The sequence below is a fragment of the Crinia signifera genome, chromosome 7 (assembly GCF_055691185.1).
Source record: "Crinia signifera chromosome 7, ASM5569118v1, whole genome shotgun sequence".
NCBI lineage: Eukaryota > Metazoa > Chordata > Amphibia > Anura > Myobatrachidae > Crinia > Crinia signifera.
The window spans coordinates 142234940-142259682 of NC_139223.1; the positions used below are offsets into that span (position 1 = coordinate 142234940).

At 47.2% G+C, this 24743-nt stretch overlaps 1 protein-coding gene across 1 annotated transcript in view; it reads right to left on the minus strand.

Annotated features, from left to right (window-relative positions):
* Positions 1 to 8229: 8229 nt before the first annotated feature.
* The window catches only part of DHRS9 (dehydrogenase/reductase 9), a 39675-nt gene continuing 23161 nt past the window's right edge, over positions 8230 to 24743 (minus strand). Inside the window, exons 2-5 of the mRNA XM_083153893.1 lie at positions 21270 to 21607; positions 14400 to 14658; positions 10766 to 10929; positions 8230 to 8503 (exon numbers count right to left, since the gene is read on the minus strand). Coding sequence (XP_083010019.1) covers positions 8280 to 8503; positions 10766 to 10929; positions 14400 to 14658; positions 21270 to 21582 — 960 coding nt within the window. The 5' untranslated portion in view covers positions 21583 to 21607 and the 3' untranslated portion in view covers positions 8230 to 8279. The remainder of the gene's footprint in view (positions 8504 to 10765; positions 10930 to 14399; positions 14659 to 21269; positions 21608 to 24743) is intronic.

Below are 24743 nucleotides of genomic sequence, written 5' to 3' on the forward strand. Positions count from 1 at the left end.
TATTTCCATAGGGCTTCACATAGATGATTCTGTTACACTTGCTTGTGGACAACAAATTCACCGGCTCTTATATTCCCTCCAGCCTATGCGGCCCTCGCTCTGTCTAAGGCGCCTATTGAATTATGCTGTTGTTAACTCATACCATTACTTAACACTTATGCCTAGAAATAAAATGACACAAACACCTTATCTAAAAATAACGACACTGACACCAACTGCGTAAGGTTAAAAAGGTCATAGTTGTTTATTTAAGTGGTATGACCCCTATTTGTATAAGGGATGGCTAAGAAAGCGCTTGAGACCAGCATACAACAAACCGGGTGTTGCCATGGTAACGACCTAGCGCCCGCCAATGGCCACACCCCTTCTTGTGGGTACAGCCTGCGCTGTGACGGACATACCGCCCCCTTCTATTGCATGACGTGGGCCTTCTATGAGGACCAACGCCCCCAGCCGGAGCTGGGGACTCGCCCGCCTTCTTGGCAAAGGGGGGGCAATACCGCACAGAGACCACCTGACACCCCACCTGCTTGCTGGTCGAGAGCGCCTTCTCGCCACAGCCTGTGTTACAAAGACCCCGTGGGGTCACCACGCGTAACCAGGCCCCGCCATCCTAAACAAATAACAACCTACGCTAGACTAAACTAAACTGGAAAAAATGTCCTGCAAAAACACCGCCATGCCTGAGTCAGAAAGATGTACACCATCCGGCCTGTACAAACCTACAGATTCCTTAATGATGGCCGGATGTCTAACCGCTGTGCCGCCCTGAGCCACAACATGCCTAGTCACCGCATGGTTCAACTTCCTCCTGGCCCTCTCGATTGCTTTCACATTCCGACAACCCCGCCAGTTAATGCGGGGAACTATGTCGGACCACACAATCCTCACACCGGGCCAGCGTTCCGCTATACGCACTAAATCCGTCTTAATACGGACAGTAAGGTCAATGCCTGTCCTCTTAACCAGGTCATTGCCGCCTAAGTGAATGACCAAAATATCAGTCCGGCCCCACTTGCGGGCTTTGGCAGATAAAAGCTCCCATAGGCTATCCCAGAGTAGACCCCTAACTCCAAACCATTGAACCGCGAGTGCCCTCTCCAGAACGGGAGCACTGGAGGCTAGTGGGTGCCTAGCAGCCCAAAAAAGGAAAGAGTGCCCTACAAACCAAACCCTACCCAGAGTCATGTCGGAAAGGGGAGGGGCTAAAAAAGAAAAAACCTAGTGGTTAACATCATGATAAACTGTAAACACAACAAAATGCATAACTACGGCCCAAGTGAAGGTGAAAAACTTAAAAAACCTTCTGTGAACTTTAGGGGACAGCCAATTGAATTAGTCCACAATGAAGGAAAAAGTAAAAAAATTCCCTTCACACCGTCGATTCCAGAACGCTAGTCATTCCAGAACCGATTGTAAACAATCGTTTTTGAGCCGGCGCAACAGGCGCTTGAACTACAACTTATCTAACTTATCTAATCTTACGTAACTCTTATAAGCAGAGGACTTCCACCTGCCAACTGCCTGGATGGCAGAAGGTGAAAGACCTGCCGCTGCTGCGCAAGTAGCAGCCCCAATTCGGAACGAATGCATTCCAAAATCTTGCTCCCGCAGACCCAACTCTACCAGACATTGACGAAACACAGCCGAAAACTGGAATCGGGTCAGCGGTAGCCCGTCAACATGCGCCAAGAACTGCAAGGCGGCCTCCGGTCTGCGGGAGCAGTATTCCTTAGCCCATGAAACTGGACATACAGCCGCGTCAGCCTGTGCATTAAGGGTAACCCATTGGCCCCTACCCTTCTGATCCGTTTTGGACCGCTTGATCTTACATAGCACTTGTCCATCCCGGAATATTACGTCCTCCCCTAGAATGCCCGTGCGGGAGAGTTTGCTGGCTGCCACCAGCTCGCTGATGCGAAATGAAATGCAAACGTAAACGCGACCCTAAAAAGAGTAACTTCGTAAGGGCTCTCTGCGACTTTAGCTAAACAAACCACCAGGTCACCTAGCATGCTCAAGTCTATGGGTTTGCGCGAGTCAGGGGGAACCGGACACGTCCGGGCCCACCCCTTCATGGCTTTGGACAGTACAAAAGACTTTGTGGGGTCGGGATCGCAGCGTAAGCGCGAATAAAAAGCGATGCCTGCCAACGCCGCCGCCATAGCCGACTTTGACCTGCCCCGCCTATGGTGACCCCAAACAAAAGCGAGTAACCGGTCCTCGACCGACTTACCGCAGGCCTCGGGGGAGCCCTGAAATTCCACCCAGTCCCGCCATGCAGCCCCATAAGTTCTACGAGTGGAAGGGGCCAAGGACAGTAGAGCCAGGTCCGTCATGCCGGCTCTATGATCTGCCACACAAAAGGGGGACAAGTAAGCCCTAGTGGCGAAGCCTCGGGGGCCAACTCGCGAAACCTCGCGAACTGAAACCTCGAAAGGGCATCTGCTATGTTGTTATCCACCCCCGGGACATGCTTGGCCCTAAACTGGATATTTTGCCGTAAGCAGAGCAAAACTAAGTGCCGTAGCAGACGCAGAGCCTCTGGGGAGGCCACCCTCTGATTGTCAATAGCATGCACCACCCCCAGGTTATCACACCAGAACACAATGTTCCGGTTAGCTAAACGGGAGCACCACAGCTCCGCGGACACAATAATAGGAAAAAGTTCCAGAAGTAGCAGGTTGACCGTGAAACCACGATCAACCCACGACTGAGGCCATTTGGAGGCGCACCATTCCCCGTGGAAGTACGCCCCAAAACCCGTTGCTCCCGCCGCATCTGTGAACAGCTGCAGCTCCACATTAGAGGCGGGGTCAGAAGGCCATTTGAGCTCCCCATTAAAACGCTCTAGAAAAACTGACCAAACTAAGAGGTCATCACGCATCTCCCGGCATAGCCTGATTGTGTGATGGGGGTGTCTAACACCCGCCGTGGACCTCTCTAGTTTACGGCAAAACACCCTACCCATAGGTATAATGCGGCAGGCAAAATTAAAGGAGCCCAGCAAGGATTGTACGAGCTGCAACCTGACCCTCTTCTTGTGCCTACATTCCCTAATGAGAGCCTGCAGCTTGCATACCTTGTCCTCCGGGAGCCGGCAGCAACCTGCGGCCGTGTCTATCTCGATGCCTAGATAAGACAGCACCGTAGCGGGGCCCTCCGTCTTATCCGCGGCAATGGGGACCCCTAATGACGTCATGACCTCGATGGCGGAAGCCAGTATGCGTGCACATGTGTCTTTCCCCCCTGGCCCTACAAAAAGAAAATCGTCCAAATAGTGCGCCACGCCACTACAGCCTGTGACGTCTTGAATGCACCAGTGTAAAAAGGAACTGAATTTCTCAAAGTAGGAGCAGGAGACAGAGCATCCCATGGGCAAACATTTGTCAATAAATATTCCCCCGTCCAGATGAAAACCCATGAACCTGAAAGATTCCGGGTGTAAGGGGAGGAGCCGGAAAGCTGACTCTATGTCCAATTTGGCCATAAGAGCCCCGCTCCCAAAACCTCGAACCATGCAGAGAACCTCATCAAACAATTGTTCGGGGATAGCGTCATTGATGGACGCCCCATGGGGGTAAGACAAGTGCTGAATCAGTCTATATTTGCCCGGGGTCTTCTTCGGAATCACCCCAAGGGGAAGAAGCACATCCCGGGCAGCGGGTCGGCTCCAAAAGGCCCTGCCATCCGGCCGAGCCGGATTTCAGCTTGCACTTTGCTTCTTACCACCTCGGGGAAATCCCTCGCTGACTTAAGGTTCCTGTAAGACGTCACCGAGACAGATTGGGGAATGGGTAGCCGGAAACCATGGGTAAAACCGAGGCGCAAAAATACGGCGTCGTCCCTATTTGGATAGCCGGCAAGCCGGCGTACCAACTCGGGGACAACTATGGGTGATGGGGCCTTACTTGCTGCTAGTGCTGGGCTCGCCCTGCTCAGTGTGGCGGCCTGGAGCCCTGCAGGACTTTCCCGGGTGGCCCGGCCCGCAATAACGGCACTCATGACGGAAACGGCATTTTGCGCCTCGGTCACATTTGCCGTCATTAAACGCAAAGCACTACCCTTTGCCGCCGGGCTTCGCCCCAGGTTTGCCCCCTGGAAAGGACTTTTTAGGGGCGGGATCTGTGGAGGGCTGGCCCTTGCCTATAACCTCTAGCCAGATCTCGACATGTTTACATCCCATAGGCATGGTTTTGGACCCGTCGTGGTTAAGACGAAATTTTTCGTCGTAGTCACGCCAAGCGGTGCCTTTGTAAGAAATAAATGTCTCGTTCACCAGAAATAGGTGACGAAGGACATTTAAATGTTCATCTGGCCTAGTGCTGAGGTAACACGAGGCGAAAACCAGGAAACCTTTCAGCCAATTGTGGAAACTCTTAAATGCGAGTTCCCCATTGCCTGCGGCCTTCTTGGCTTTGTCCAGGTCCTTTTTCATGTCAGTGGTGAGAGAGAAAAGGTCTACGAACTTCCCCCTCTTTATTTTATCCCTTATCCCCCTGCGCAAACCGCGCGACACTGCCGTGTTGGAGCAGTGCACCATGTCCCCGGAGGAGGGAACATCGCCCTGGGCGCTCTGCTTCTTGGTGCGCTTTCTACCCCCAACCTTCTTGGCCACAGCTCGGGCCACTAATTTGGCAAGCTTGCGCGGGCGCGTGGGGGACCCTGACTCATCGCTGCTAACCGATGAGTGACCTGATGAGGATTCACAACCAGAAGACTCAGTATGCTCACCACCCATGGATGTCTCCCCTTGATCGGCTGGAGAAGGTACTACAGGAGCAGGATCTTCGGCCCTGGAGGTGGATGCCAATAGCGGTACCCTCAACGGGGAACCGGGCCGATCGCCCACTGTAGAACACGGTGAGCCCCTCCGGCTGACTGTTGCTGATGCGGTCGGCGTTGTCTGCCTAGCCGTAGGCTCTGCGCTCCTTGAGGCTGCTCTGTCGCCACTGCGGGAAGATCTGCCAGCCTCATAATCACGACCAGCACCTGCGACAATCTCGGAAGACAAGGGCAACACATTAGTGGCTGAGCATGAAAGGGACGAGACCCCCAGGTCACCCCCGTGTACATGCCCCCCGTACCCAACCCCCGAGGAGGAAGCCTGAGGGTGAGGTGGCACTAGCGACTGTTGGTGAGTGTGTTGCTGCGCGTACGCCCCTCCCACATGAGCTTGCTGCAGGCCGGGTGGCCAGTACGGTGCAGGCTGAGCCGGGTAACCGTGCCCGGGGGGACCATAGGACCCCCCAGCCACTCCACTGCCGGTGGAGAAATATGGGAAACCCGGGGACTGCGTCCAGGGGGGTTGAGGCCCGAACTGCTGCGGGGCGGGCATGTAGCCCTGGGGCGCAGTATTCATAGGAGATGGAAACGGCCACTGCTGTGGGACCTGAGGAGGGGCTGAGGGCAGGCGGAACGGGTAATACCCGGCCTGAACTCCCGACGCCCCAAATGCCTGGGGGGCCTGTGTGTGGTGACCTGCCCCACTATAACCGGCACCTGGGCCGGGGACCCCTGCAGTACCAGGGAACCAGGGCTGCTGCTGTGCAAAAACGGGTGCTGGCATGGGCGCTGGCGCCTGGCCCTGTGCAGGACCCGCTGGCTCATGAGGGACCTGGTAAAACTGCCCGGCAGGCGTGTGCCTGCTTGGCAAAATGGCTAAACTCTGGGCCATGTGCGCCCCCCCCCCACGGTTTGAAGGGCGAGCATCTGCCCCTGTAGCAGGGGGATGGCACCCCCAGCGGGGCCCCCTGTGATGCGCTGCATGGGGCTGCCTGGTGGCGTGGACGCGCCAGGGGATCCGGGCCGCACCCCCCGTTGCCTGCCGGCTACCGGGGCACCCGGTGACCGGATTGGGGACCCGGACGTGGCTACAGTGTCCGGCGGTGGGGCCTGGGGAACACTCCCCCCCAGCCCCATCCGCATCATGGGCGCCACGTGCATGACTGGGAACAGCCAGCGCCGCAGCCGCGGCTCTCCCCTCCCCGCCACTACGCTGCGATCACCCACAGCCCCGCTAGACGGGGCTGTGAGATCACAGAGCGCAGTCGCCGGAGGACACGTGGACGCTCCGGCGCTGCTCGCGGAGGTGCCCGGGACTGGAGTGGAGCTGCGGCGCCTCGCCGAAGCAGGTGAGCCCGGGGACACCGCATACTGGGCGCCCACCGGTGACCCACGCCGCCGCGGCCCGCTACAGTAGAGAGCGGGCGGGACGAATCCGCCAGCCAGCGGGGGGGGGGGGGCAGAACGCTTTGGGCGCCCGGACATGGTCTGGAAAGACAGAAGCTGAAGAGAGAAATGAAGAAAGGAAAATGGAAGGAAAGGAGACAGCAGTAAAAGTGGTACAGCAGAATGCAAAGTAGGTCACTTATCTCAGTCAGCTCCGTCCACCAGATCCAGACTAAAAGTAGCTCACTTCCTGTTTTCTGATCCCTGATATAACCCTCTCTGGCTGTCGCCCCCCTGTTACCCCATTGGCCAGAACTAACTGCCACTCACTACTATTTCCATAGGGCTTCACATAGATGATTCTGTTACACTTGCTTGTGGACAACAAATTCACCGGCTCTTATATTCCCTCCAGCCTATGCGGCCCTCGCTCTGTCTAGTGAGTGTCAAAAAAGTGTATCAGGGACGAGGGCCCTGTAGTAAGCTCCTACCATCTGGACAGATAGGGGGTGACACAGAGGGGAGAGATCATAAGCATTATAATGTTCTTTAATATGTTGTTAATGCTCTCCTAAATAAGGATGTACTTATATATGGCTGTAAGGTTTATTTATTAACCCATTTGGGTTTTTTATTTTTATTATTGTCTATTGTCTATAACAAAATGAAACCTACCAATTAGGCCCCTATTATTATTTTAGTACTTTAGTTGCTATGATTGTTACATTTACCCCAAATAAATCAAATGTGGAATGTGATAGTTGTGGTATTTTATATGCATCAAATATAATAGTATATTGCGTGACTACCGCGTGACATTATGACATCACGTGGACCTGCAAACACTGTGATATTCTTTGATTGGATAAATTAATTTTGGACAAACAAAATGGATTCATCCACTGTATGTGGGCAGTCAATTTATTTTAAATGTGACACAGGTAATAAGCCTACTTCCAAAAGACTTAGAGCTTGGTTCACATTTGAATGCTAATGTTCATGCAGCTGAGAATTTATCGGTAGACTGTACACCCGCCAAGGTACTGGCCGCACTTTACGGCGGCCTGAATTTGCACAAAATTGCCTGATGCCGCCTAAGGTAGCGCGCCAAATTTTGAGCAAAATTGAGCAAATCCTCGAGAGCTACCAACAGTCAATGTTTCCCAGATCTCCTCACAGAATCACAAGTGAAGTAATTAGCTCCACCTGTGGATCTTTTAAAATGTGTTAGTGAGTAATGAGTGCACCTGTGCAGCAGCTAGGTTGTCTGGAAAATGTGAACTGTTGGTAGCTCTCGAGGACTGGCTACCACTGATTTAAATGCTGTTGGAACGGCACCTTGCACCCTTAGCAATGAATAGGATCGACCCCTTAGAGTGGCTGTCTTAATCGAATTATAGGCCCTGGGGAAAGCAATGCATTTGGGGCCCCTCCACACTCATCCATGCAAAAAAATGCTGCCCTGTCAACCTGATTGTGTGTAATTCCCGATCAGTGTGACCAGAAGCATTCTTTACTGCCTCCCAAGAAGTTTAGGAGGCAGATGCCCACAACCCACCCCAGCTCAAAGGCCCCTAGAATTGGGGGGCCCTTGTGCAGCTGCCCATTGAGCCCTTACGTTAAGATGGCCCTGGCACTCACATGTTGTGACCCTCTGTGCATTACTGTACTTTCATACTGTATCTGTGTGTTTTATTAAAAAAATAGATGGCTATTCAAAAGTACTGTAGTAAAAAAGAATTAATAAAAGGAATAACAAAATTCAGAGGCATACCTAGATATTCGTAGGCCCCATAGCAAAAGTTTGTAAGGGCCCCTTATTTAGCAACTGATGGTGATAAATGTATGTAAACCATATTACTTAGACAGCAAAGATGGGCCCCCTTCAGCTCTGGGCCCCATAGCAGCTGCACCCCTTGCATCTATGGTAGTTACGCCCTTGACAAAATTGCTTTAACCTCTAAACAAGTCTGACTATTGATAGGCTATAATTACTTTGATTTGTGTGTAACATTTTTGTTAAAAGTATAACACACAAGGTTGTAAATAGTTGTCATTTATTGGATTATCCATATAATAGTATATACACATGTACATATAAATAGTAGTTATGCTGGGGGAGAAGATGGGATCTGTACTTTATTTTTTAGTATGACAAAGTCCTGGATGAATGTTGGCATATACGACAAGGGTAGCCAAAGGAAAGTAGCATCAGTGCCAACAGTGTACCGGGTCCTGGGGTATTGGCTTGTTAGAGCGTGTTCCATACACCACACAACCAAGGACAGATCACTGTTTCGCATATGGTTCAACTTTTGCTTCTTCTTGGCATCTGTAATTCAGAAGAATCCGTCATGGGAAAAAATGGGGTTAGAACAGAAAACAAAAATGTTTTTACCTTTGCACCAATCCTACTATACTTCTGTAACATCATATACATGTAAATCTGAAAGATCGTTTTTTACTTAAAATTTGGCGCCCCTCCCACGGATGTGGTATAGCAAAAGTGATATATAAAGGAATAAGATTATACTCTCCTTTTTAATTGCATTCCTTCCACTGCTCCACTTTCCATATGTTCTTTCTCTATCAAGGTGTTTTTTTTTTCATTATTCACATATAATAGAAAAAATAAGAGAAGATAGACATCCAAATATGTGAAGCACGTCTTAATTCAAGATACAATACAGATAGGGTGATATGGCGAGGGCGTACCGCAACTCACTATTTGTAAGTTGGAATACTCTTATCAAGGTATCTTTTCAAAGGAAATCGTACCGCTACTCACGATTAAAAGTAATTCTCCAAGCATATAATGGTTTATTTTATGTTTCTCTTTTCAAAACAAATTTATTTCAGAATAGGTTAAAATAAAAACACAAAAATAATGGACATGTACTTGCATTCAAACTTATTTGAACCTATTCTGAAATAAATTTAAGAGTATTCCAACTTACAAATAGTGAGTTGCGGTACTCCCTCGCCATATCACCCTATCTGTATAGTATCTTGGATTAAGACGTGCTTCACATATTTGGATGTCTATCTTCTCTTATTTTTTCTATTATATGTGAATAATGAAAAAAAAAACACCTTGAGAGAGAAGAACATATGGAAAGTGGAGCAGTGGAAGGAATGCAATTCAAAAGGAGAGTATAATCTTATTCCTTTATATATCACTTTTGCTATACCACATCCGTGGGAGGGGGCGCCAAAATTTGAGTAAAAACCGATCTTTCAGATTTAAACCTTTGGGGATACTAGGGAAATATCCCATTACTTCAATAAGGCGACTCTCCAAACCATATTAGCGCCAAGAGATTGTCTTCCAAAACCATTTTTAGATATCATATACATGTACATACATATATACTTCTGTAACTCTAATACACATGATTCCCACATACAGTCACTCTAATACACTTGATTACCACATACAGTCACTCTACAGTCACTCTAAAACAACTGATTACAACATAAAGTCACTCTACTACACCTGGAGGGGATCCTCTAACATCCGCGCCCCCTTACCGCCCATCACCGGCTACCGCTAACTTAATTATCACATATGCTCTAACATATGCGATAATTATGACAAAAGACAGCTCTTGTGTTAAGAGCTGTCTTTTGTGGTGACCCGGCGATGAGCGGCGGGTCCCGGCGGCTCCCCCATCCCTCTCTTACCTGGCTAATTTTGCTGCTGCAGGGGGGGGGGGGGGGGGGTGGTTCTCCTCCTCATCCCTGAACCCGGAAGAGGATGTACAGTGCAGGGAGGAGGAGGTCACAGATCCGGGCAGCACAGTTCTGTGCTGCTCGAACACAGGTGAGGTGGGAGTCGGTGCGGGGCGGCGGTGGGTCGCATTAGAAGCCCATGGGCTTCTATGGGGCATCACCATAATCCCAAAATGCGGTAAAAACCCTGTTCTTTGGGTTTTTACCGCATTTACCCCCTGATTACTATATACAGTCACTCTAATACACCTGGTTTACCACATACTGTACTTTACTTTAATACACCTGATTATCAAATACAGTCACTCTACAATCACTTGAATACACCTGATTACCACATACAGCCACTCTACAGTCACTATAATACACCTAACAATACAGCCCATCCACGAATTAGAAACTATTGTTATCACTAAGGGGTTTATTCTAGTTCATTCTTTCTGACAAAATCCTTCTTAGATGGACAAAACCATGTGCACTGCAGGGGGGCAGATGTAACATGTGCAGAGAGAATTAGATTTGGGTGAGTTATTTTGTTTCTGTGCAGGGAAAATACTGACTGCATGATTTTACACTTCAATATAGATCTCACTTTGAAGAAAAACCCCACCCAAATCTAATTCTCTCTGCACAAGTTACATCTGCCCCACCCGCAGTGCACATGGTTTTGTCCATCTAAGAAGGATTTTGTCAGAAAGAATGGACTAGAATAACCCCCTAATTTACAAAGGCAATTAAACAGGAGACAGTTTAAATTGAATATAAGATGTATTGCTGGCTCTCCTCTTCTGACCAATTCTCACCCACTGAATCTCCCCCAGTAGTCCACTCTGGTCTTGAGGTTAAGTCAAATTATATTTACCAATGGCTATATAATTTTCTCCATATTCCTTCTGGATATCCTGTGGCAGCTTTCTCCAAATACATATACGCTGTTCTAAAACTGTCTCTGGATCAGACAATGTTGTTTTAAAAAGACCAGGCTCAATGCATGATACCTTTACTCCAAATGACTTCATATCTCGCCTATATGAAGAAGAGACAAAAACAAAAAAACATTAGGTTGTAGTTCAGCCAACATTGTACTCTAACTATACATGACAACTGTTAGAATACTCTGGGGTGTACTCGGGGTTAAAGCCAGAAATGTGCCTCTGTGGCCGAGAGGGTGTAGCCACAGCAGCACCAGAGCCTGACCCTAACTGTATTACTATACCCTGTTTCAGCTGGCACATGTCCTGGTCTTAGGTTTCACCACTAATATCCACCTTTCCAGGACAGACTAGCTGCACCCGGTACTTGGATGCCACCTGGTCTTTCTCAATGGCATAAAGCAGGGCTGTGCAGTGACGTAAAAGGCTCAAGAGTCCCTGGAAAGTACCAGAGCCAGATATGCAGATATGCACACAGGGTACATGCTGGCATTATACACATGTGCAGCACTATACACTGCTTGAGATTCAATGAGAGATGTGCAGAAAAGGTAGCCAGGTGAGGCACTGCCTCAACTGCCATATACTTTTTACTCCAGAGTTTTGACTATAAAAATGATTAGCATAATAAAAATAACAATTTTTTTATATATTCTTTGTATTTTTTACATACTTTATAAATTCAAAACGCAGGCATATACGCTAGTATGACAGGAAAGACTGTGCCTCACCTGCCTCACCCGCCTCACCCCACTGCATGCCACTGGCATAAAGTCCCAACTGAATCAGGGTACTAAGAGGGAAAACTAACTAGACAACCAAAATACAAACTAGGCTCTAAACATAAACGTGAACAAGGATATGCAACTTTGCAGACTAAGACAGAACAAAATATATATTCGGCCCTTACCGCTAAATGTGAATCCATCGCAACAAACCAAACAAACTATTACCAAAGTATTGCGGATTGGTTGGCAACCTATCCACCAGACTAAACCAATGTCTCTGGCAATTGCTGTGAGCAGTGGCGTAGCTACGTTTTGGGCACCCCCCCGCCGTTAGGGGGGGGGCGCCCATACCCACCCCCCGCTGCCGCCCCGTCAAGCACCCCCCCCCCGGCCGCCCCGTCATCCCGTCGCCCCGCCGCCTATGCTAACCCCCTCCCCCGCAGTCTTACCTATCGCGCTGGTCCCGGCGGCTCCGTTCTTCTGCTGAGGACCACCACAAAATGGCCGCCCAACATACAGCAGACAGTTTCAGAGAACTGTTTGCTATATGGGGGCGGCCATTTTGTGGTGGTCCTCATCAGAAGAACGGAGCCGCCGGGACCAGCAAGATACGTAAGTCTGCGGGGGATTGGGGGGGTAACTATAGCACCGCAGCCCCCGGCGCCCCCACATGCACAGCGCCCCCCCCCCCCCCCCCGCGGTGGCGGGGGCTGCGGTGCTATAGTTACGCCCCTGGCTGTGAGACAGACAAACAACAATATACACAGGACTAGTAAGTAAGAGATGAGGCCTGCACTCTGGCAGCCTCAATGATATGTCTCAGGACAAGACCTAGGGCTCCAGCTGGCGCTGTGAGAATACCAACAGCAAAGGGTAAGGAAAGGTGTGACCTCCTCCAGTATGTGTGGGGAGGCTGCTGGTACTCGCAGAAACTGAACACAGACTGGAAGTAATGATACTCTATTACAGGCAGGATTTCCGACACACAGCAGGTATGCTTGCAGGACTCCTCAGACACAGGCTAGAATAACCTGACAGTTGTTAGCCAGGAATCTGAGAATGTCTAGGAACACGGAAATAACCAGGAACCAGCAGAATACTATGAGTATCACAGGAATACTAAGGACTGTAGCAGTACTGAGACAGGACTGTACCAGGACTCTAACAAGACTATAACTGTCAGGTTCTCAATGCTTGGAGCATACCTAACTACCCAGAGGCCTAGCAGGCAGCCACACCCAAAGACCAAGGTATGCATGAAAACCAAGCAAGGTGGATCAGTAAAACCTGTGCTGATCCGGAGGGAACATATAAATCCAGGTAGAACAGAAATGACACTGACCTGCCGGAGGCGGCTAGTAACAACAACATTATGGGACTGACTCCTACAGATCTCTGTTCATAGGCAAAACTGGTGAGTTAGTGCATTCAGCACTTGTGCCAATCTGACTTAAAGTATTTCTAATTCTATATGTAAATATCTGTGTCTTTCTGTGAAATTGGGCAACAACTAGGCGGCAACAATGCAAATGCATGGAACTACCTCTGCCTTATGGGAGTGTCATATATCTAACATAGGAAGGGAAGCTGGTTTCTGATGGATCTCTAGGGCCACAAATTCCTAAACTATTGATGAGTATTACGATGGCTGGTATAAAATCAGTGGGCAGCATGGCTTTACATTTATAGATGCACACACCTTATGCATTAACCTTACTACTGACTATTGCCACTTCATCAGGCCCTATATATGTACAGACGATAACAGTAACCGACACATTGCATCCTATAAGAAGTATGTGACTCAATAAGAACTGTAGTGAAGTGTTCAAGGTCAAGAAATAATCACGGGCGGGTCCAGTCTTCTCTGAATCTAATGATATTTCCATTGTGGGCAGTCTGTGCGTAACCAGGACTTACTCAGTGGGTGCAATAGAAACAGGCTACTCGGGGCTGGAGCTGACATCAAACACCCTCCCGGAAAATGCCTGGGCACACCTATGTTTTATTTTCAGAATGGCCTTGCACACGTGTGCTACGATCTATACACCTGCGCAGTTGTTCGATATTCAGCAGGCCTGTAAACTCGCTGTCTAGTGATCAAGTCTGAATAAACCACTATGTTTAAAGCAGGCATGTCCAAACTGTGGCCCTCCAGCTGTTGTGAAACTACACATCCCAGCATGCTTTGCCATAGTCTTAGCATTCCCTTATAGCAAAACTGTGGCAAGGGATGCTGGGATATGTAGTTTCACAACAGCTGGAGGGCCATAGTTTGGACATGCCTGATTTAACCCCACCCCACCTCCACTCTACCCCTCGCAACCATGTGAGGGGGTTTGTCACAAAGACACATCCCCTCGCATGTGCCCGCAGCCGGAGAAATCACTCTATGGTCAGCGACCATTGAATGATTTCTCCAGGGCTCCCAAATATAAGTCAGTGGAAACTGACTTATATTTGCCAGTATCCAGCCGCCTGCCCCGGTACTCTGCGCCCTGCCCGAATTCCCATGGGAACTCCCAGCATTTTTATGGGGATGCCTATGAAATGCTGGGCATTCCCATGGGCGCGACACAAATCTGCCGCCCCCATGCCTCCAGGCTGCATCGATACGTGCAAACGGCTCGGCAACTATGCAAATCGCCGAGGCCATTTGCCTAAAAACCCCTGCACATGCACATAAATCATTATGTGCATGCGCAGACAAAAAACATCGGTCCCCCGTGTGAACGGGCAGGGCAGGAATGAACCTGAATGACCCCAAGGTCCTAATAGGATCTTTAACTAGGATCACCATTTTATTTTCAGCAAGCATGCCATGCAATCAACTTACCTTAAACTGTCATTAAAGCCTTCAACTCCATATTTAGATGAGAAGTATCCACCTCCGCTAGCTGCAACTCTCCCTCCAACACTGGATATGTTCACAATCCTTCCTCTAGCTTTCTTAATCAAGGGGAGTACAGCCAATGTGACATGTATTAAACCTATTAAATTAACTTCGATTGGTGCTCTCACATCATCAATGGTCAGCCAATCAATTGGGGCAAGGGTTCCCATAATTCCTGCATTGTTCACTAAACCCCAAAGACCTATAAAAAGAATGAAACATGATTAAAATTGCTTCAAAGCAAATCTATAACCTGGGAATAATTTTGTAATCTGATACCGAAGTTCATATACAGGCACAAACAGCGAGTTTGGGCAAAGTGATCACGCACATAAATGACGGTCTGTATTTTTCACATCTCCGGATGATTCTGCACTAAATGGACATGGGTCACTTACCACTAAGCAAATCATGTCCTTCGTAGAGTTTGCTATCTTCTATATATGCTATATTTACATTTACATAAACCTACAGTTAAAATTTAAATTTTTAAAATGCAATGCATCAACAGTATTATGGACGACAGTCATTACTTTTGGTCAACATCAAATGGTCAAAAGTGCAAAGGTTCAATAAGTTCAATGACAGTTGATGAACAAATGGTCTACATCAGTGGTTCCCAAACTGTGCGCCGTGGCTCCCTGGGGTGTCTTGGGACACATGCAGGGGTGCCCTGGGTTGGTAGTCCAGGACCAACTAAAATTATTAATGGTTAATTATTTATAAGCAAAACCAGTGCTGGTGGCTGCCAATCATAAAATGTGTACAAACAGAAGCAATTCCTGCCCTTTTCCACATAACTGACCCTAAGAATAGCATATAAATCCAATCTAATTAAAATAAATTTGGCCTAGGGGTGCCGCGAAAAAAATTGTTATACTCTATGGTGCCGTGATTAAAAAAAGATTGGGAACCCCTGGTCTACATAGTTTTTTTGGGTGACAAATCTTGTCTTCATGTTCTGGGACCATCATCAGTACAAATGCGTACCCCTTCTTTCCTCACAGGTTACTATTACCAATAGATCCACATGTATAGTAAAGCAAGCAAATATGTTGACCACTTATGCATGGACCAATGTCATACCTACATTTTCAACCTGCACACCTTTTGTAACTATTGACGTTTCATCTGTTGACCTTTTATCCATATGATGTGGGCCTTTAGTGGTTTCTTTTATGTTAACCATATATTTTCAAAAGGAATTATGGCCACGTGTGGCCTTGATTAGAACATACAGTATATTCAAAGAACTGATAATAAAAGAATCATTCAATTTACAAAAGTCATTCCTTTGGTCTGGAATCTGGACACCATGGAAACAAGCCCATCGTCGTATGTATCAACTTTTCTGGGAGACTTCCTAATTTTGAGCTCTCCTGTGGTTAAAATATTTATATTGAAATTCTTTTTTTATCGATTTCAAATGGATTTACACTGACGTTTTACATTTACTGGCGGATGATTTTTTTAACCCTTCAAGTGCCAATATCTGTGATAGATGTGCAAAATATCGCTAAAAATGCCAGCATCGCTCACATTTGTAATATAAATTCATGAAAAAATGTCCACGCCAGCCCTCCTCCCCACACGCATTCCGGCACAGGCAGGGAGGCTTCCATCTCCCTGCCTTCCGCCTTCGCCTGGCTCCCTGCGACATTCACCGGGGATGGGTTTTAACCCCTTCCCGACAATTGACGTACATTTACGTCATGGTCGGGAAGTACTTCCCGACACATGGCATAAATGTACGTCATGGATGTAAACTGTCACCGCGTCTATAGACGCGGTGACAGTTTGGAGATGTCTGCTGTCCCTGACAGCAGACATCCCCCCTCGCCGCCCGGGGGGGGCAGGGATGCCCCCCCCGGTCGGCGATCGCTGTGATTGGCTGTTCAAATGTGAACAGCCAATCACAGCTATTTCTGTGTTACCGGCGGCTATGCCGCTCGGTAACACAGAAAACGGTGGTGATCGGTGCTGTACTTAACAGTACACCGATCCGCGGACACCCCCTCCCTCCCACCCGGCAGCACTATGTGCTTACCCGGCACCCGGCAGCCGCTCTCCTCCCTCTGCTATGCGCCGCAGCGCTGCCTCCCCCCTCCCTCCCCCCGCCAGCAGCAGCAGCACTAGGGACAGTGTAAAAATGAAAAAAATAAAATGAAAGGATTATATATATATATATATATATATATATGTGTGTATGTGTGTATATACACACACACACACACACATATATATATATATATATATATGTGTGTGTGTATGTGTGTATATACACACACACATATATATATATATATGTGTGTATATACACATATATATATATATATATATGTGTGTATATACATATAGATATTCCCGACCGAAGACGTATATATACGTCATGGTCGGGAGGTACTTCCCGACCGAAGACGTATATATACGTCATGGTTTTAAACTGTCACCGCGTCCATAGACGCGGTGACAGTTTGGAGATGTCTGCTGTCCCTGAGGCCCGGTCGGCGATCGCTGCGATTGGCTGTTCAAATGTGAACAGCCAATTGCAGCGTTTTCTGTGTTACCGGCGGCTAAGCCGCTCGGTAACACAGTGATCGGTGGTGATCGGTGCTGTTAAGTACAGCACCGATCACCACCGATCGCCAGCCCCCCCCCCTCCCACCCGGCAGTCCCCCCTCCCACCCACCCGGCTGCCGCAGCGCCAGCACCCCTCCCACCCCCCCACCAGCCGCAGCGCCAGACCCCCTCCAAAATCTGGTGAGCAAAATGGGGTCACATGTGGGGGGGTTCCACTGTATTGGTGCTTCCGGGGTCTTGCTAATGCGACATAGCACCCACCATTCATTCCACCACCAAATATCACTCCTTCCCTTCTGAGTCCTGCCATGCACCCAACTGGTATTTTTTGGTCACATGTGAGGCATTGCCATACTCGGGAGAAATTGGGGCACAGATTTTGGCGTGCTTTGTCTCCTTCATTCCTTGTGAAAATGAAAAACTTTGAGCCAGAACTGCATTTTTGTGTAAAAAAGTACATTTTTTTACACAAAAATGCAGATCTGGCTCAAAATTTTTCATTTTCACAAGGAATGAAGGAGACAAAGCACCCCAAAATCTGTGCCCCAATTTCTCCCGAGTATGGCAATGCCTCACATGTGACCAAAAAATACCAGTTGGGTGCATGGCAGGACTCAGAAGGGAAGGAGTGATATTTGGATTTTGCAGCACAGATTCTGGTTGAATGACCCCTGAAGCACCCATACAGTGGAACCCCCCCACAAGTGACCCCATTTTGCAAACTACACCCTTCAGGGAATTCATCTAGGGGTATAGTGTACATTTCAAACCCCCAGGGGTTTCACCAATTTTGATACAACTGAGCTGTGAAAATGAAAAATTAAATTTTTTCATTTGCACAGCCCAGTTGTATCAAAATTGGTGAAACCCCTGGGGGTTTGAAATGTACACTATACCCCTAGATGAATTCCCTGAAGGGTGTAGTTTGCAAAATGGGGTCACTTGTGGGGGAGGTTCCTAACTTTTAGCATCTTATGGTGCCTAGAAACCTACATGGTGCCTAAAAAATAATCTCATAAAAAGGAGGCTCCAAAATCAAGTAGGTGCTCCTTCTATTATGAAGCCTGTGGTTTGGTCACCGTGCACACTAGGGCCACATATAGGACATTTATGAAAACCAAAGAATTGGGGGAATCAATTTTTAGTCACATTTCTCTAGTAAAATCTACTGTGTTCCTTAGAAAAATGTATTAAAATTGAAAATCTGCAAAAAAAATGAAATTTTGAAATTTCACCTACACTTTGTTTTAATTCCTGTGAAACACCTAAAGGGTTAACAAACTTCCAAAATGCTGTTTTGAATACTGTGAGGGGTGCAGTTTTTGAAATGGCATCATTTATGGGGGTGTCTCACATACAAGTCCCTCAAAGTCACATCAGAACTGAACTGGTCCCTAAAAAAATCAGTGTTTGAAATTTTCTTGAAAATGTGAGAATTTGCTATTCATATTTTACGCCTCCTAGTGTCCAAAAAAATGAAAAGGAAGTTGAAATAATGATGGCAACATAAAGTAGACATATGGTCTATGTTAGTTATTAACTATTTTGAGTGGTAAGATTATTTGTCTCACAAGCAGAAAATTTAACATTTTGCAAATTGCTAAATTTTCCATTTTTTTACGACATTTTGGTATTTTTCACAAAAAAACACAGACTGTATCGACCCAAATTTACCACTAATTTGAAGTACAATGTGTCACGAAAAAACAATCTCAAAATCACTGGGATAAGTAAAAGCAAAAAAAAGTTATCCCCACTTAAGTGATACATGTCAGATTTGAAAAAAAGGGCTCTGTCAGGAACGCAAAAACTGGCTCTGTCAGGAAGGGGTTAATTCGATGTCAGGGGTAGTGAGCCTCTGAGGCATTGAATAGGGGGAGAGGGAGGTCTGACTGCGAATGTTCCAGCTCTCCTGAGCCTTGCGAATGTACAGCTAATCCGAAACAAAGAAATCATTGAATACTGGCCAAAGGGTAAATACTAATTTTAACATGTCAATAAATGTGCGATTCAGCCTCTGAAACACAGCATTGATTTAGAATGTTTTTTTAATCAATATAAATTACTTAGAATTGGCCTTTAGTAATTTATCCCCTGCACAGACCAACCTCTCCAATCTGAACATTCAGTGAATCACGCCATCCTGGTCACATCCCGAGCTGCAAAAAAGTCCTTGATAAAGGCATTGTGTAAAACGGTTGTGATAATAAGGAGAACCAATTACACACGCTTGTCTTGAGCCTCCCTCCTCCAGTATCTGCATAGTAGCCAGTGTGAAAAATAGCAAGTATGCTATCATTAGTCCTCATCCTACTGGGGCCCCAAAAGATGTAAAGAATCCTAGACTTTCCTTTAACCCAAGCCCAAACCAAAGTAACCTCACCAAACTTTAAAATTATGCAATCATGACTCCTGCATAGGGGGCATGGCCTCTGCAATAGGGGGAGGGATTTTGCTGCTATGAAACTATGACTTGCTGTCACTGTGGGGGGTATGCCCAGCACCCTGGTAGCTGCTGACATGCCCCCAGTCCCTCTGTCTACTCAAATAGATGCATATATGGGGCAGTACGGACGGTGTAATGGGTAGCATTCCTGCCTCACAGCGAGGTCATGGGTTCGATTCCCACCATGGTTCTAACTGTGCAGAGTTTGTATATACTCCCCGTACATGCGTGGGTTTCCTCCCAGGAAGGTAGGCTAATTGGCTCCCAACAAATTAACCCTAGAATGTCTGTGTGTGCGTGTACATGTGGTAGGGAATAGAGTGTAAGCTCCACTGGGGAAGGGACTGATGTGAATGTTCAAATATTCTCTGTAAAGCGCTGCGGAAAATGTATGCACTATATAAGAAACTGTTAATAATAATAATAATGTATTCACTGCTGCTCTGCTAAGCAGACAATGGGACTCCCAACTGCCCTCCCCCTCACACTGCAGGACACTTCTTTCTGTGGGTGGGACAGCAGGACAGTCCCTTCCCAAAAAATCGTTACAGTTGGCAGACATGACTAACGATTGTCCTAACCTTAAACCTTAGATTTCAGGTGATAGCGAGTAGTTAGCCGCTGCCCAGAGTGAAAACCCACCGCGTGTAAAGTGACTCGCAAAAGTATGGCAATCCGCTATCCTGTGGCACATGCAGGGCATAAAGTGGTCATGCAGAGGTGGGGGAACTCATTTCTCGAAGCCACCTAATTACACCCCCTCCCCTCCCCCATTAGGCAAAGACAGGGCCAGTGGAAGGGTTTTGGGCATACCCCTGTAAACTGTGCAGGGCCAATGTGGAGGTTAAAATGTTCCACCTCACTATTAGAGGTGGTGGAACTCAGTTCCACCCAGTTACCCCTCACTTTAACCCCTGGGCACATATGCAAATCACTCATCATCTAACGATCTTTCCAGTCTGTGCGAATGTTGATCGAGGCCAGCGCTGTCATCACGGACTCTCCATAAAAAGAGTCCCAGAAAATGACAGGTCACCACCCCCCAACACCAACTTCCTGTCCAGATTTTGAGGGGATTGCAAAAATAAATGTTTGCTATTTTTGTTGCTATTTTCACTCGCGCATGCACGTTATGATCTGTTCGCATTCGATAATTGATAGGATTGCAAATTCGCACAATAGCGATCAACTCTGAATCTGCAATTGCAAAAACGTCCAGTTCCCATTCCCAAATGCCGGCTTGGGGATTGCGATGAGGATCCATACGCTATTTCTGTCACAGTTTGGTCTCAATGCGCGCTAAGATTCGTACACAGGCCTAGTCAATCGATAAATTGCACATCAGCAATCAACTCTGAATCAGGCCTATATGTAGGGAGCTTCTCTACATCGCATCACTGCAGAATGTGGAAGTTAAAAATGGAACAGCAACTTAAGCAGCCAACTTGGGCCCTTATTCTGGTTCACTCGCAAAGAAAAATTGACTCTCAGATGGACAAAACCATGTGCACTGCAGGGGGCGGGACTGATGTTACAATGTATAGAGAGAGTTAGATTTGGGTGAGTTATTTTGCTTCTGTGCAGGGTAAATACTGGCTGCTTTATTTTTAAACTGCAATATAGATCAGTTTGAAGTACACCCCCACCCAAATGTAACTCTTTTTGCACATGTTACAGCAGCCCCCCTGCAGTGCACATGGTTTTGTCCATCTGAGAGTGAATTTGCCTTTGCAAGTGAACCAGAATAACCCCCTTGGAGTATTGTAGGCCTCAGGAATTCAACTTACCTTCGTTGCCAACTTCATTCTTCACCCACTCTGCGACTCTCCTGACGTTGTCAGCATCAGTCACATCCAAACATTCTGTTTTGAGTCGTTCTGATGTTTCCTGATCTAAAGCAGCTGCTCCGGAAACTGTCAAACAAGTTGCTAGAACTCTGAATCCCATCTTGTCAAATGTATGGGCTGCATGATTTCCAAACCCAGTGTCACAGCCAGTGATCAGTACATACCTGCCTTCAATGCTACTGATTTTTAAGTTGTCCCTTCTCCTCCACCAGATATAGAGAAGAGGCACACAAAGCAGCACATATAAAAACATGGTGTTATGGTCCTTTTACTGCTTCCTAAAAAAAAGGAAAAGGACACCACTAATTGTTTTAGTATGATAAGCAGAATACTGTTTGATCACAGGGTTTACATTTACATCTGTTATTACAAATACACTTATGATGCAGGATCACGTTTTACCAGCACAGCAACTGTTGGAATGAACTACTGTATAAAGCAGAATAATCTAGTCATTGCTTTCATTAGAACTATTGTTCTTCACCTACGGGAAACTCAGATATCACTTAACAGTGTCCTAGTAACAGACAGAAATAGACGCTTTCCTCTTAGGATGAGCCATATTGTCCATAATATCTGTGCAATTATCATGGAATGGACAAATTTATCTCTATCACAGCACAGGAACTGGAAAATAGCCCTACTGTATGTACAACCGTTACATAGAAACAGAATTGAAGGGCAGATAAGAACCACTTGGCCCATCTAGTCTGCCCCTTTTTTTAAACATGTTACCTCAAACCATATTTGATCCTTATTTTTTTTTGTAAGGATATCAATATGCCTACCCTAAGAATGTTTAAATTGTTCTACCACCTCTAGGCTATTCCACTTTTCACTACATTTTCTGTGAAATAAGTTTTCCTCAAATATCCCCTGAATCTTCCTCCCTCTAGTTTCAGTGCATGTCCTTGTGTTCTGCTCCTCCTCTTCCTGTGAAGGATGCCTTCCAATTATCGGGGGTTGGGATCATTTTGTCTACAGCAAGTTGGTAGACAAGCATTAGGTCGACACCGTTAGGTCAACATGGGGAAAGGTCGATATTGGTCCTGGGTCGACATGGGACAATGTTGACATGTGTTTAGGTCGACATGTCAATAGGTCGACACAAGCATTAGGTCGACTGTGCATAGGTCGACAGTCAAAGGGTCGACATGGGGTATTTCGCCGGTTTTAACCAAAATGTCAACACAGTCGACATGGACACATATTCCAGTGCACCACATCCCCTCGCATCGCTCACTTCCCTCGCAATGCTTCGGGCACACTATTTTATTCTCCTACCATGCCCTAGTGGATGGTAGGGCATGAAATACTGCCTGTCGGCACATGTCAACTCAAAAAACAGTGAAAAACTCCATGTCGACATTTTGACTGTCAATCTAATGCTTGTGTTGATCTAATGCTTGTGTCAACCTAATGCTTGTGTCAACCTAATGACCTGTCGACCTAGACCCATGTCGACCTAGAATCATGTCGACCTAACGGTATCGACCTAATGCTTGTTGACCAACATGCTGTAGACCCAATGACAGTATCCTCTTGTACTTTGTTAAAACCCTTGATATATTTAAAGTTTCTTTCATGTCCCCCTTTCCCTTCTCTGCTCTAAAATATACATATTAAGATCTTTTAGTCTTTCCTGGTACGATTTGTGATGTAGGCCATGCACCATTTTAGTTGCCCTTTTTTGTACATTCTCATACCTCCCAACTGTCCCGCTTACTGCGGAAACGTCCCGATATTCGGGGACGTTCCCGCGTCCCGCCCGGGGCCGCCATTGTCCCGCGGTGGGGGGGGGGGGGGGCGGTTGGGAGCCCCCCCTGCCTGCCAAGAATAGACCCTGTGCGCATGCACACAGCGTCTATTCAGCACCGACGAACGGCGAAAACAGGGCGAGGCCGGAGTTTGCGTCACCCCGCGAGGCCACGCCCCATTTTCGGGAGCGCGCACGGCTTCGTCGCGCGAACGTCCCGACCTCCCTACTGCAAAAGTTGGGAGGTATGCATTCTCTAATGTGTATTTATATCCTTCTGGAGATATGGCATCCAGAACTGAACACAATACTCTAGATGAGGTCGTACCAATGACCTATACAGTGGCATTATTACTTCTTTCTTTCTTTTATTTCTCTTTTTCTTTCTTTCTTTATTTTTCTTTCTTTCTTTTCTTTCTTTCTTTCTTCATTGAGAGTGGAGATTCGGGCCAGTAGAAGCTGCACATGCGACTATCCATGCATGTTGGAGGTTATTCTGGTTCTTACGCATTGTTGCGAATTTGGATGATGGGTGTAATCACACCCGCACGCAGGGCGAAGACAGGCTGCCACTGCAGCCGCCTCTCTTCCACACTCAGCACACAGCACTGAGCAGTGTGTACTGGTATGGAGAGAGAGGCTGCTGCAGCTGCAGTTAGTTCTCTCTCGCTCCTTCCAAGAGGCCCAGGTGAAGATAACCTGCTCCCTCTTCTCTCTGCGCCACTGCTGAGAATTCCATATAATATTACCATGTTTGTCTATCCACCATATCTGTGTTTCAGCATGTAGATAGCGAGACCATCCAGAAAAAGGTATAGTAGCTGGAGCATAAGCATCATGTATGGTAACAGTGTAAGCCAGCGGCCACTAGATGGCAATTCAAGTGTTGCTCCATTCTGAAGCACACAGCTTCGGCACTGAATTTACTGTCATAATTTTGACAAGCTGGTAACTAGTAAAGTATGACTGTAACATTCTGTATAAAATTCTGGGTGGGATGTACCAAGCGTTGCGCCAATGCTCATCGCATATGTACTGACATATGCGAAGAGCAATGCAAAGGGCAGCTCTCCAGATAAGAGCTGCCCTTTGCGATCGCCACCACTGCCTGGACCCCCTCATTTCACAGAGAAGCTGGCAGACGCACGGCATGCTGGGAGGGATACGTGTCAGATCAAGTGGAGGCTCCCGCGGCCTGGGTCCCCCTGAGAACTCACACCCCACCCCTCACTTACCCGCTGCGGATCGGGTCTTTATTTTCGATCCGCAGCGCAGCTGACTGCACACACAGAAATACGAACCTGCAGCCTGCGGCTTGGTGATAGGACAGTGCTCAGGCTGTAGGGATGTAGTGCACGGGAGAATCGGAAGACACACACAACACCGCACGTGAAGAGGAACATGCTGTCTACATGTCTACAAAACTCAGGTACTGTAAAAATAAATCCCCGATAGCAGCCCTGTTTTCGTGGGGGGGCTCCAAAATGTATCTTGCCTCCGGGCAAATTCAATAAAGTTACGCCACTGGTCAGAATACATCCTGCTCTCTGTCTATTGATCGTACATCTTGTGCAACCTGCACTATAGCTAGAATATGTTTATACGTATTCTTTATAGAGATGTGCAGCGGCCACTTTTTCGGGTTTTGGATCTGGATC